This window comes from Centropristis striata, chromosome 19 (assembly GCF_030273125.1).
Source record: "Centropristis striata isolate RG_2023a ecotype Rhode Island chromosome 19, C.striata_1.0, whole genome shotgun sequence".
Taxonomy (NCBI): Eukaryota; Metazoa; Chordata; class Actinopteri; order Perciformes; family Serranidae; genus Centropristis; species Centropristis striata.
The window spans coordinates 2,064,902-2,078,248 of record NC_081535.1 but is presented as its reverse complement, the minus strand read 5'-3'; the positions used below and the strand labels follow the sequence as shown (position 1 = coordinate 2,078,248).

General features: G+C 37.0%; 1 protein-coding gene across 1 annotated transcript in view; it reads left to right on the top strand.

The window, feature by feature from the left end:
- The window catches only part of LOC131992894 (uncharacterized), a 33,133-nt gene extending 24,309 nt beyond the window's left edge, over positions 1 to 8,824 (top strand). Inside the window, exons 2-3 of the mRNA XM_059358605.1 lie at positions 6,409 to 6,993; positions 8,693 to 8,824. Of these exons, the coding sequence (XP_059214588.1) occupies positions 6,412 to 6,993; positions 8,693 to 8,824 (714 nt within the window). The 5' untranslated portion in view covers positions 6,409 to 6,411. The remainder of the gene's footprint in view (positions 1 to 6,408; positions 6,994 to 8,692) is intronic.
- Positions 8,825 to 13,347: the final 4,523 nt, after the last annotated feature.

The following is a 13,347-nucleotide window of genomic DNA, read 5'->3' as shown; positions in this document are numbered from 1 at the left end:
AGATGAAAAGCAACCTGTGACCAAAAATATGTGCACTGGGTGTTATTTTTGGATAAATGGTGTACGTAACACATTATTATAACATTATAAATTAGGTTTCAGGGGCCTGAGGGTTTAAAAACTGATAAAGCACAGACGCATGACCATGAAAGCTTTAAAGACTTATGATCTGACAGGAGCTTTAGGAAACATTATGGAGCCTGTAAATGTTCCCTGTGTTCATCAGCCTGCAGCTATAAACACTGAAACACACTGAAACACTTGGTACTCTGTCATTCTTTCACCTATGGATCATATATTCACGTTGAGCCTCCACTCAGACTGTTGTTAGGATACAAAGACATGAACACACATGCCTTTGTATCCTTTTAATAGGCCCAGTGTCCTTACCTGCTACTGCAGAGCAGATAGAGAGTAAACATCATCGTCATAAAGATTTAAAGAGTTACTTTCTGACAGTATTAGAGTTTATTTGACAAGATAAATACTCTGATGCATGCCATGCAGCGCCAGCTCTGCACTGCAATAAAAAGTGTTTATTCTAAAAAAACAGATAAAACAGTAAATCTGAGGGAAATGATCTTCCTGCATGGACAGATAATTTACCTTGACAAGATTTATTAAATTAAGATTATTAAATCTAGAAATAAGCATGTTGAACACTCAAAATAATAAATTAACTCTTTTCTCTACAGAATACAAATTTGCATTGAAGTGAATGGGACGGCCGGAAAAAAAATGAGCGAAAAAGAACAATAATTGGAGATTTTTAAACGTCTACTTCTCCAGCATAATTTCACCTAGAGACTCCATTTAAACTTTAAACAGTAGACACAAGTCTTGTGTATCGGTGTATTAATCCACGTTTCGATAGGTCATATAGTTTTTTATCAATCCCTGTTCAATGAACATGATCATTTTTGGAGAAATTCTGAGATTATAATGGGTGTGTATTGCACGGAATGTTCGTGTCACAGTGTGTGACATCATCGGCAGAGTGTAGAGGGAGAGAAAAAATTGTCAAAAAATAAATTTGAAAACTGCGCTCCAGGCCGCAAATTCCACTCTACAGAAATAATTTATACATAGAAACGTAGGAAAATTAGTCTTCTCCCTCACAATCCTCTGGTAAAGCTGTCAGAGTTATAGTTTGGGCGTAGGACGCACAGATGATCCACCAACACCACCAACAGCCTCATTGGCTCCCATATTAAAAACACAGGAAGATTTCTGAAAAAGGGAGATGTGACAGTTTTTTTAGATCGCTCTAACAAAGCTATTTTTTCATTTTTCTGAAAAAAATCCATATGTAGACGTTTAGGAAGAACTCAGGACGCTCAAAGTGAAGTCGGATCAATGATAGGTATTATGGTTTTGCCAAAAATGCTTTCTGTTCGAGGCCAAAAATTCCAGTCTGTCCACCTCTGCTGTCACTGTGCCAGAACAGGTGTCAGTTAATTCTGTTGATTGCTTTGATCTGATTGCCTTTGATCTTTGATGTGATTACAGTTACAAATACACACACACACAGACATGCGCTTAAGCGCGCACACTCCTCACACATGCATACACATGCTTCAAACACGCACGCATTCAAGCACGCACACACACACACACACACACACACACACAGGTAACTTTATGTGATTTAAATTACACACACATACACGCACACGCACACACACACGTAACTTTATTTCGCTACACACACACACACAAATGTGCGCGTAAGCACGCACACTCCTCCTGATACACGTTTCACACACTCACTCACTCACACACACACACACACACACACACACACACACACACAAACACACATTTTGAGGTTAAAGGGCAAAGTTTGAAATCTCTGAAGAATCTCATCATAGTGTACACACACCGGCAGTAGCCCCCGTGGCCCTTTCAGAATTTCCCCAGAGGAAATTTTCTAGTTATTATTATTCTTGTTGAGCCTCTGCTGTAGAAGAAGATTCCCCTAAAATATATAATTCTTTGGTACTTCATGAGGTTCCGTGGTTTGGAGTGTCTGACAGCTGTCGGCTCCTGACTGACTCGTAGTCCTCCAGATACATTAAGTCGGGGGGTCTGGGGGTCCTGGTCCTGTCTGACAGACTGGAGGCCGATAAGGGGACGGTGTTGTCCAGAGGAGATCTAGTGTCAGCTGATGGAGCGGGGCAGACTATGTCCTGGTTCACAGGAAGAGAAAGGCTCTTTGTTTCCAGCTCCATGTTTGTCTCAGACCCCCCCTCCCTCCTCCAGGGCTGGGTTTCACTGCAAATACACTATTTAAGACTAACTATTGTTCTAATATTTCAAGGTTGAATTAATAAAAGCTGGGTAACATTTGGGCATCTAATTCTTTCTGATAACACAATCAGAGCATGCTCAATTGATTTCTGGCCCGAACTAAAGCCTGAAACCAGATATGGAACCTGAGAGCCTTCAGTAATAACTGGAATAATTCACAACATGCAGATGTTTCCAGTCTATAGTGGGAACTCTCAAAGACGTATCATATGGTCACTTGGTCATTATGATAGTATTTGGATCGCCACACATACAGAACCAGTTTTGCAGACCAAACATACACCTATACACTAGTCATTAAATATGTTGTTCAGGGATTGAGTGCAGGATTTTTCAGATGAGTTGACAACATTAGCCTGGAATCCAGAAGAATCTGCAAAGCTTTTACTTTATTTGCTTTGGCTGATATGTTAGCTGCCTCTCCTATTCAGAGAGAATTACAGCCGACCAATCACAGTCATGTATCTCATACGGGGTGAGTTTTATGTGATGTCTTTACAGTACAAACTGCATTCATACTCACACACATTCATACTGGTGGCAGAGGCTAACTTTTTTACGACCAGATAATAGTGGATAAAATAATCTACTTCAACAATATTATTGTGATATGTATGGACAATTGAGGGGGAAAAAATAGTCAAACAAAAGTATCTGAAAAGAACAAAGTGTGTTTGAGCAGACTGATAATGGTTTAAAATGACTAAAAATAACTATTTGGCTCCGGATCATATTTAATGACGTGATGCCTTTGATGTATGAGAAGAGAAGAAAGGGGAAATGACAGGGGGAACAAAAAAGACTATTATTTCCAGTGCTGTGCTGTATTTTACCTGTAAGCTTTCTAAACTCTTCTCTGCTCTGAGAAACTAAATCTGTGAGCCCTGCTTCTCTTTCCTCACTGTAAAAAAAAAGTTGTTTTTATGGTAAAAACCAGTAGAACTTTACCGTAATAAATGCGGTGCAACTTTTTCTAATATTACTGTAAAATTATATTAACACTGTTGATTTCACGTTTAAGATTGCCATTTAATTCCATATTTTACCATAAAAAAATAAAAAAATTCCATCAAAAGAAACGCTGTTCTGCCATTTAATTGACAAGAAAATACTTTATAAATGCTGCATAAATTAATGATTTTACCATTAAATATTACAGTATATTGCTGTTAGAGATATGGTGTTTAGTACATTTAACAGTGAGAAAAAGTATTTTTACAAAAAAATAAATGCAAAAATGATGGCTTACAGTATATTTTTGCTACAAACACGGTGCCAGAGTATTTTATAGTGGAGTAATTTATTGAAAAGAAAACTAATTTTTTTTAGTAATTTTGTGTCTTTTTTATTCATTTTACATCCTTTTTTTGGTATTTTGTGTCATTTGTTCCCAACACGGTGCCAGTGCATTTTACAGTGGTGTAATTTATTTAAAAAAATGAAAAAATGTATAAAAATACAGTTTTGGCTGATATAAACATTCATGGTGTTTCATTGTTACTGAAACTGAATTAATTATCCTTTTACGTCTTTTACTGTCATGTTTTAGCAGTTTTTCACTGTAAAATCTACATTTGTACATGTTCTCCAGTGTTCCTGGTGTCCTCCTGCTCTCTATTTGCCTCTCAGCTCCACTTTATCGTCTCCACTCAGCCCGTTAGGGTTATTAAACTAGATTTACAGCCCCTCGGTCCTTCCTGAGGGGCCACGGGTCCCCGGGGCCCAAACATGTGATGTGTTGAGAGTGTCGGCTGGTCGGAGGGTTCCAGCGTGTTGTTGAGTGTTTCTCCGTCACCTCTGGACACCACATATCACTTTACAGTGCTGTTTGTTGTGGAAGATGTTTGAAGGACTTCATGAGAGTCAATAATAATAATGAGTAACACTGTGACAGATGATGTTCCTCACCAGGCTGATTTACAGTGAGAACAATTATAGAATAGTTAGAACATTAGTCAGTTTTATTCCAGAGACAGAAACTGGAGGCTTTGCTGTCAGGACGAGGTTAGACAGCAGGAAGTGGCAGTTTTTTGCATATTTATTTATAAATATATTCATCTTTCCCACTTGCTGTCCAAATCTTTTCATGATTTTTTTTTTTACAGTTAACTCTCAGCTCCATTCTAACAACACAAGACACTCTGATAAACTTCATCTACTACGCATACCTTTTGTTTTCTTTTGCTTACAGAGGCTCCATACTTTGAATTTTCATATTCATGTAGTTAAATTATCTTCATAACTCAATAGTTTAAAGTTAAGACTGAAAGCTGTTAAACCTGTTAAATTAAGATTCCTTATAGTTTCTTTTCCAGTCTAGTTGTTATTGGATCATTATCTCTTATTGCTCATACACTCAAATACAATTATCTAAGTTGAAATGATGAGATGAAAAGTCAAAATTATGAGATAAAAAGTCGAAATGATGAAATATAAAAGTCAAAATTATGAGATAAAAAGTCAAAATTTAGAGATAAAAAGTCAAAATTTAGAGATAAGTCAAAATTATGAGATAAAAAGTGTAAAATATCTGATAAAAAGTCAGAATTATGACATAAAAATTATGTGATAAAAAGTGAAAATATGAGATAAAAAGTCAACATTTCTTTTCCAGTCTAGTTGTCATTGGATCATTATCTCTCATACACTCAAATACAAATATTTTACCTTTATACACACCCATGTTTGTGTTTCTGACTTTTTTGTGTCTGTGCTGTAAAATGGCACTTGTATTGATTTCTTTTTTGTTTTTATTTGTTGTTGCTTTCTCTCATTGTTGATTGAGTTTTTGTACATTTCTTGGGGAGGTGTTTTTTATAAGCCCATTTACGTTTTTTTAACCTCTCCCGCACTTACTATTCTTGTTTCATTTCTGTTTTTTGTAATAGTCCTTTCTTATGGTGCAAATAAATAAATACATACAAATACAGAAAATTGGAACTAGGATTGTGGATGTGAGAAAGAAGATTGTTTGTTGTTTGTTAGAAGTGCAAACCTGCAGATCTGCAGTGGGTCTTTAATGCAGAGTAATCTTAATAGACAAGAAACAAGAGTTTCTAGAAAGACTGCCCTTTAATGACAAGTATCACAGAACAGATACAATATTCAAGATACACTAAAACAGGTCCTTGGTCTTCATCAAGCAGGAGTTTCCTGTAAAGAGACTGTTGGTCAAATTTTCTGCCATGTCTGATATTTTAATACATCTTTACATTACTCTGCTATGTTTAACTCTCATTTGTGCGTCGTTTTGGATAAACGCGTCAAATGACAAATGACATTGTAGAATTGTAGAATCACAGAAGTGTTAACACCAAACATATTGAGTGTTTTGGCTCCAACAGGGAACTCTGTGAGAACCATGAGATGTTAATTAGAGACAGAAGAGTCGAGTGTTTGGGAGGAAACGTGACCAAGTCAGTAGTGATGTTCAGAGTTTGATGAAACGAGTCGAGGCGACCTGTCATGTAGAGAAGAGAAACTAATGGACTTGAAGGCAGAAGAACTGAAGCCAGATGTGAGAGAGGAGCTGATGACAGAGTTAAAGAAGGGAGACTGTCTGCTGCAGGGTTTATAAGAGACAATTTAGGTCTTTTTAGATTATTTATGCTTTTCTCCTTTGTCAAAACATGATCACCGGAAATCCTCTGTTGAAACATCTTTCTTTTTTTTTTTTTTTTTTTTTTATTGTGCAATAATACAATACAGTGACATAGACAGACATAGAGTGAATATTAAACAACGACAATAATGGTACGTGCAAACGTGCATGCATGTTTCAGTTATAGATCTAGCAGTTAAGTATTAATATATGATAATAAATATTATGTATCATTATTGGGCAGAGAAAACGGTACTACTAAAATGTAAGTAGAATTTAAAAATTAAAAATAAATAAATACATAAATGAATAAATGAATAAATAAATTTAAAAAAAAAAATATATATATATATATAATTAGAAAAAAGAGCATGCATGAGTAACAATAATACTAATAATGATAATTGAGGAGAAAAATAAGACAAAAAAAACCAAAACAGTTGAAACATCTGACAGGCTGATCTTGAATGACTGATTCTTGTTTTGTTTCTCATCAGAACATGTTCCTTCGTCGGGGGAGTTCTCGAGGGGACGGGACGGTGCCTTCAGGGTCCAACCGGAAAGGTTCGGTGGGCCGTGGGGACGTCTTTGTGGTGGACGAGGACACTGACTTGTTGGATCCGATTTTCCAAAATGGCGGACGAGTCAACCCTCAGTGGAAACCTTCCAGAAATGGACTTAAAGGAAGCCAGAAGGGAAAGCCTGAACAGTCCTCGAAACATCTGGAGGAGAACATCACCACAGACAAGAAGGCCACCTCAGACGGGAGGACGTCCTCCCTGTTTCCAGGGAAACCGACAGCAGACATCATCGACCTGGACGACGTCAGAGGGGCTCCCAAAAAGCCCTCAGTGGAATATCCTGTAGCCAAAACCCCCCAAGATCCTAGAACGTCCACAGAGTCTGCTAAGGTCGGAGTAGAGGACCGGAGACCCATCACCAACGGGAGACAACCGGAGAAGGAGCACCCTGCCATCGTTACCATGGTAACCAGAGACGGGGACCTGGTCCTGGGCTCGGATGGGAAAACGTACCGGCTACAGAGAGGACCAGCAGGCCGGATGGGTCCTCCAGGGGAAGAGGTGAGAGGTCCATAATTGGTGGTCCAATTATCCACCATGCCTGTCTGTTGCTTTAATACTAGGGATGTGCATGTCAGGCAAAAGTACTATTCGTTAAGAAGAGCCGCCGTTAGCATCAGTTAGCTACAGTTAGCTCTGTAGCAGTACAGTGTCTTCCTGTAAGTCGCTTTGGATAAAACAGTCTGCTAAATGTAAATGTAAACAGTGTGTTAGCTCTGTAGCAGTACAGTGTGTATGTGCTAACAGGCTAACAGTTAGCTCTGTAGCAGTACAGTGTGTATGTGCTGCTGCTGCAGGAGGTGTTCACTTAGCGATCTCTGTTTGTTTACAACAAGCACCAGACACTCTGTGCACAGTTAGTGATGCCGGTTAATTCACGATCACAATGTTTATCATCATTGGAGACATTGGAGACTGCATAATTAGCCATGCTGGTTTGTTTATGATCAGCGGAGACTCTGTGCATAATTAGCCATGCTGCTTTCAGACGTCCAGATATGATGAACTATTTGATTTTTGTATGATTTAATGACTATTCGAATATTCGAAGATTGATGCCCATCCCTATTTAATTCCCCTGTACACTACAGGCCAAACGTTTAGAAGCAATTTAAGTGTTGTATTCACAGTGTCTTTGTTAAAAACCAGTGTGTATTCTTTTTTTATTTTTTATTTCTGGATGTGTTTACTACATGATCAGACTTAACCTTTATTGAATTGAACCATTTTCCTCCATTGACCTTTAGGTAGTGATGTGCCACATTGGCACATCACTACCTAAAGGTATACAGTGATGTTATCAGACCATTGGTGAATAAATGTTACCAAAAGAAAAGAAGGGCTTAGTTTTAGGGTTGAGAAGATTTGGAAGAGTCACAAACAAATCACAGTTTGCATTATTCTCTTTATCTCTTTGTCTTTTGAGAGTTTGGAGACAAAAGATCCCAATAAATCTCAACTGTGTTCATATCTCTGACAAAAGAAACAAGAGTTCAGATTTATACATTAAGGAAAGAAGGAAACACAAAGTCTAAGCAATAAAAACTCAAAGACCTGATAATTAGAGTCAAAATGTGTTCTAATAAGTGACTCTTTATTTAATAATCACCTTTATTTTGTTGCAAAGTATAGCAATGAAACTATGATCTTTTTTGTACAAATATGATCTTGCTTTTAAACTTTTGGCCTGTAGTGTATCTATAAAAGTCTTATCAATGCATTTCTCCCCAAACAACAGTAAGGAGAGCAGGTTCCTCTGTCTGATGTTTTAACTTTCTATTGTTTCAAATTGTTGGAGACATTGAATCACAATCCGAGGCTCGTTTCTCGCTGATTTAACTGGACATTTGATCCTATCAGAGCTATCTGGTGTCGGCTGAGATAAAACCGTGAGGACAGGCATTGTGAATGAAGAAAGTGTGACGTCTGCTTTTGCTTTACGGCTTACAAGAGCTGTTCCCCATCAGCCGCCATCTGACTCTGATCAGGGAGGTTCTCTGCTCCGACATGTGTTGATCCACATGTCTTTGATGCAGAGATTGGAGCATTAAGGAACCGCAACGTGAAGGAGTCTCAACAGTTTGTCATAGCATTACTCATGGTGACAATCTGCACCGCTGGCTGCCAAGAGATCCGATTGGTGCAAAGGAAATAAAGTCTTTTTATTCAATCCAATGGGGTTGTTTACCTGGTGTAAGAGGTGGGCCATCACACGGACTACAGAGGACACAGAACCAGAACCAGACTGCACATCTGGTCCGGTCTGGGCTGGCCTCTGGAGTCACGCTGCCATAAAATCCACACCATCACTCAGGACGATTACTGTGATTGAAGGCGGCTGTAGGGAACATGAAGGAGGACGTCCTGTTGGCTCCCAACACCGTCCAGACTCCTTCTCATCTGCTGTTTCATGTCCTGCTTGCTTAGCGTTTTCTAGTATTTGTGTGGGAAAAAATTGCAGATTCATGAGATTAAAATCATCAAATTTGCCAAGAAAAAGCTTGCAGATTGAGAAGATAAAAAGCGGCAAATCTTTGGAAAAAAAGATGCAGATTTACAAGATAAAAAGTGGCAAATCTGTGAAAAAATGTTGCAGATTTATGAGGTTAAAAGTGACAAATCTGCAAAGAAAAAACTTGCAGATTGAGAAGGTAAAAAGCGGCAAATCTGTGGAAAAAAAGCTGCAGATTTACAAGATAAAAAGTGGCAAATCTGTGAAAAAAAGTCACAGATTTACGAGATTAAAAGTGGCAAATCTGTGAAAAAAAGTCACAGATTTACGAGATTAAAAGTGGCAAATCTGTGGAAAAAATGTTGCAGATTTATGAGGTTAAAAGTGGCAAAACTGTGATAAAAAAAAGTTGCAGATTTACAAGATTAAAATTGTCAAATCTGCAGAAAAAGAAACCTTGCAGATTTACAAGGTTAAAATCGGCAAATCTGTGGAAAAAATGTTGCAGATTTACGAGATTTTAAAAAAGTGGCTAATCTTTTAGAAAAAAGTTGCATTTACGAGATAAAAAATGGCAAATCTGTGAGAAAAAACTTGCAGATTTACCACACCATCACTCAGGACGATTACTGTGATTGAAGGCGGCTGTAGGGAACATGAAGGAGGACGTCCTGTTGGCTCCCAACACCGTCCAGACTCCTTCTCATCTGCTGTTTCATGTCCTGCTTGCTTAGCGTTTTCTAGTATTCGTGTGGGAAAAAATTGCAGATTCATCAGATTAAAATCATCAAATCTGCAAAGAAAAAACTTGCAGATTGAGAAGATAAAAAGCGGCAAATCTGTGGGGAAAAAAAGCTGCAGATTTACAAGATAAAAAGTGGCAAATCTGTGAAAAAAAGTCACAGATTTACGAGATTAAAAGTGGCAAATCTGTGGAAAAAATGTTGCAGATTTACAAGATAAAAAGTGGCAAATCAGTGGAAAAAAGTTGCAGATTTATAAGATAAAAAGTGCCAAATCTGTGAGAAAAAAGGTGCAGATTTACAAGATTAAAATCGGCAAATCTGTGAGAAAAAACTTGCAGATTTACCACACAAACACTCAGGACGATTACTGTGATTGAAGGCGGCTGTAGGGAACATGAAGGAGGACGTCCTGTTGGCTCCCAACACCGTCCAGACTCCTTCTCATCTGCTGTTTCATGTCCTGCTTGCTTAGCGTTTTCTAGTATTCGTGTGGGAAAAAATTGCAGATTCATGAGATTAAAATCATCAAATCTGCAAAGAAAAAACTTGCAGATTGAGAAGATTAAAAGCGGCAAAATCTGTGGAAAAAAGTTGCAGATTTACAAGATAAAAAGTGGCAAATCTGTGAAAAAAAAGTCACAGATTTACGAGATTAAAAGTGGCAAATCTGTGGAAAAAATGTTGCAGATTTATGAGGTTAAAAGTGGGAAAACTGTGATAAAAAAAAGTTGCAGATTTACAAGATTAAAATTGTCAAATCTGCAGAAAAAGAAACCTTGCAGATTTACAAGGTTAAAATCGGCAAATCTGTGGAAAAAAATGTTGCAGATTTACGAGATTTAAAAAAAGTGGCTAATCTTTTAGAAAAAAGTTGCATTTATGAGATAAAAAGTGGCAAATCTGTGAGAAAAAAAAATGCAGATTTACAAGATTAAAATCTGCAAATCTGTGAGAAAAAACTTGCAGATTTACCACACGATCACTCAGGACGATTACTGTGATTGAAGGCGGCTGTAGGGAACATGAAGGAGGACGTCCTGTTGGCTCCCAACACCGTCCAGACTCCTTCTCATCTGCTGTTTCATGTCCTGCTTGCTTAGCGTTTTCTAGTATTCGTCAGCCTCAAGTATCGTGCCAAACTAAATATTTTAGTCAAAAGCATGTGCATTTTGGGGAGTACAGTAGAATGTTACATTGGCAGGTGCATTAAAATAGTATTGTTGATTGCTGTTATATTAGTTCACTAGTTGATGTAGAAAATCATTTGCGTGGCGTTTTCTGGTATTCGTGTTGAAAAAAACGTGCAGATTTATAAGATAAAAAGTGGCAAATCAGTGGAAAAAAGTTGCAGATTTACGAGATTAAAATCGTCAAATCTGCAAAAAAGAAACCTTGCAGATTTACGAGATTAAAAGTGGCAAATCTTCGAGAGAAAAAAATGCAGATTTAAGAAATTTAAAGTGTCAAATCTGGGAGAAAAAAGATGCAGATTTACAAGATTAAAAGTGGCAAATTAAAAGTGTCAAATCTGTGGAAAAAAAGTTGCAGATTTACGAGATTGAAAGTGGCAAATCAGTGAGAAAAAAGTTGCATTTACGAGATAAAAAGTGTCAAATATACGAGAAAAAAGTCCTTGGTCTGAGCAGCAACTGCACAGTTTTACTATTTCTGTTACTACATATCTAATGTTTGTGCGTCAGGATTCTTGTTTTCCTGTTATTGTTCCAAATGGTGCAGTGGGATTTCCTCACTCAAGGCTGCTCTGATCTTAATCAAGTATCTTCAAAGTAATTCACAACAATATTTGTGAAGACCCTGGATAAAAAAGGAGATTGCTTGGGAAAAGAAAGCAAAGAAGTTGGACTATCAGCTAAACTCTGGAAATACCGGAATAAATAAGAAGTGAGATTCATTAGATTGATACATTTGTTAAGATCTCACAGGAAATTGCACTTAAAAAGACAATAAAACATGTAATTACTGTACATCCCAATGCTTTTTAAGCCATGAAATCTGACTGTTTCATTAGTATTTCAGGTGTTCAGCAGTGAGACCTTTAAATTGAGTCTTTTTGCCTTTTAACAGGCAGTGAAACAGGCAACAAACTGATGTTTTACAAGGACCCAGTGTTCTGCTTGTCTCTGAGGTCACAGTAGTAAAGTCTCTGGGTTTAAACCGCGGAGATAAACAGTTTGAGCAGTCGTTTCCTCGAGGTTTTGAAGCATGACTTGAGTTTCTATTTATCTTGAGGAGTAGTTGTTGTTTTATTGGGACTGTCTTGTCTTGGCAGGGCTGTCCTGGTGAACCCGGCCCGCCGGGATTTAAAGGTGATAAGGTAAGAGAAACTGGTTTACGACATAATAACCTCTGATGATGTGTTAAGTCCACTTGACTGCTTGGAATTTAAGTACACACTGTAAAAAAGGTGTTTAGTCTAAAACCAGATCAAACAGTAAATCTGAGGGAAATGATCTTGCTGCATGGACAGATAATTTACCTTGACAAGATTTCTTATATTAAGATTATTAAATCTAGAAATAAGCATGTTGCACACTTAATAAATAACTCTTAAAACCAGATAAATTAAAGCTGCCAGCAGTGATGAACTGGCCCGAGCAGAGTGACCTGATGATTATTTGGTTCTTACCAAGATAAGATTTTTTTGTCTTTTTATGTCTTTTTTTTTTTTTTTTACTTTTTTGTGTCTTTTTTTGTCTTTTTGTGTGTTTTTTTTTTTGTCTTATGTATTTTTTGGTCATTTTACGTCTTTTTTGTGTTGTTTTTTGGTCTTTTTGTGTCTTTTTTTGTCTTTTTAGTGGTCTTTTTTGTATTTTTTTCGTCTATCTTGCCTTTTTTTGGTCTTTTTTTTGTTTTTTGTCTTTTTTTGTCATTTTACATCTTTTTTGTGTCTTTCTGTGTCTGTTTTTGTGTTTTTTGTGTTTTTTTGTCTCTTTATGTATTTTTTGGTCATTGTATGTCTTTTTGTGTCTTTTTTTGGTCTTTTTATTGGTCTATCTTGTCTTTTTTTTGGCTTTTTGGTCATTTTGTGTCTTTTTACATCTTCTCTTGGCCACAAAATGACCAAAAAAGACAAAAAATTTACAAAAGAGATAAAAGGAAAGCTGCCAGCAGTGATGAACTGGCCCACGCAGAGTGACCTGATGATTATTTGGTTCTTACCAAGATAAAAAAAACAACTTTAGATTTAGAAGTGTTAAATGTAGTTAATTTCTTATTTTAAGTGTTCAACCTGCTTATTTCTAGATTGAACAATCTTAATTTAATAAATCTTGTCAAGGTAAATTATCTGTCCATGCAGCAAGATCATTTCCCTCAGATTTACTGTTTGATCTGGTTTTAGACCTTTAGATTTACTGTTTGATCTGGTTTTAGACCTTTAGATTTACTGTTTGATCTGGTTTTAGACCTTTAGATTTACTGTTTGATCTGGTTTTAGACCTTTAGATTTACTGTTTGATCTGGTTTTAGACCTTTAGATTTACTGTTTGATCTGGTTTTTAGACTAAACACCTTTTTTGCAGTGCAACTCTTAAAATAACATCCGAGTCTGTCTTGTTCTAAAGCTCAGTCTCACCTTTGACATGTTAAAACTCTCTGCTATAAACTCGTGTCTCTTCCTGCATTAAGCTCTTGTGT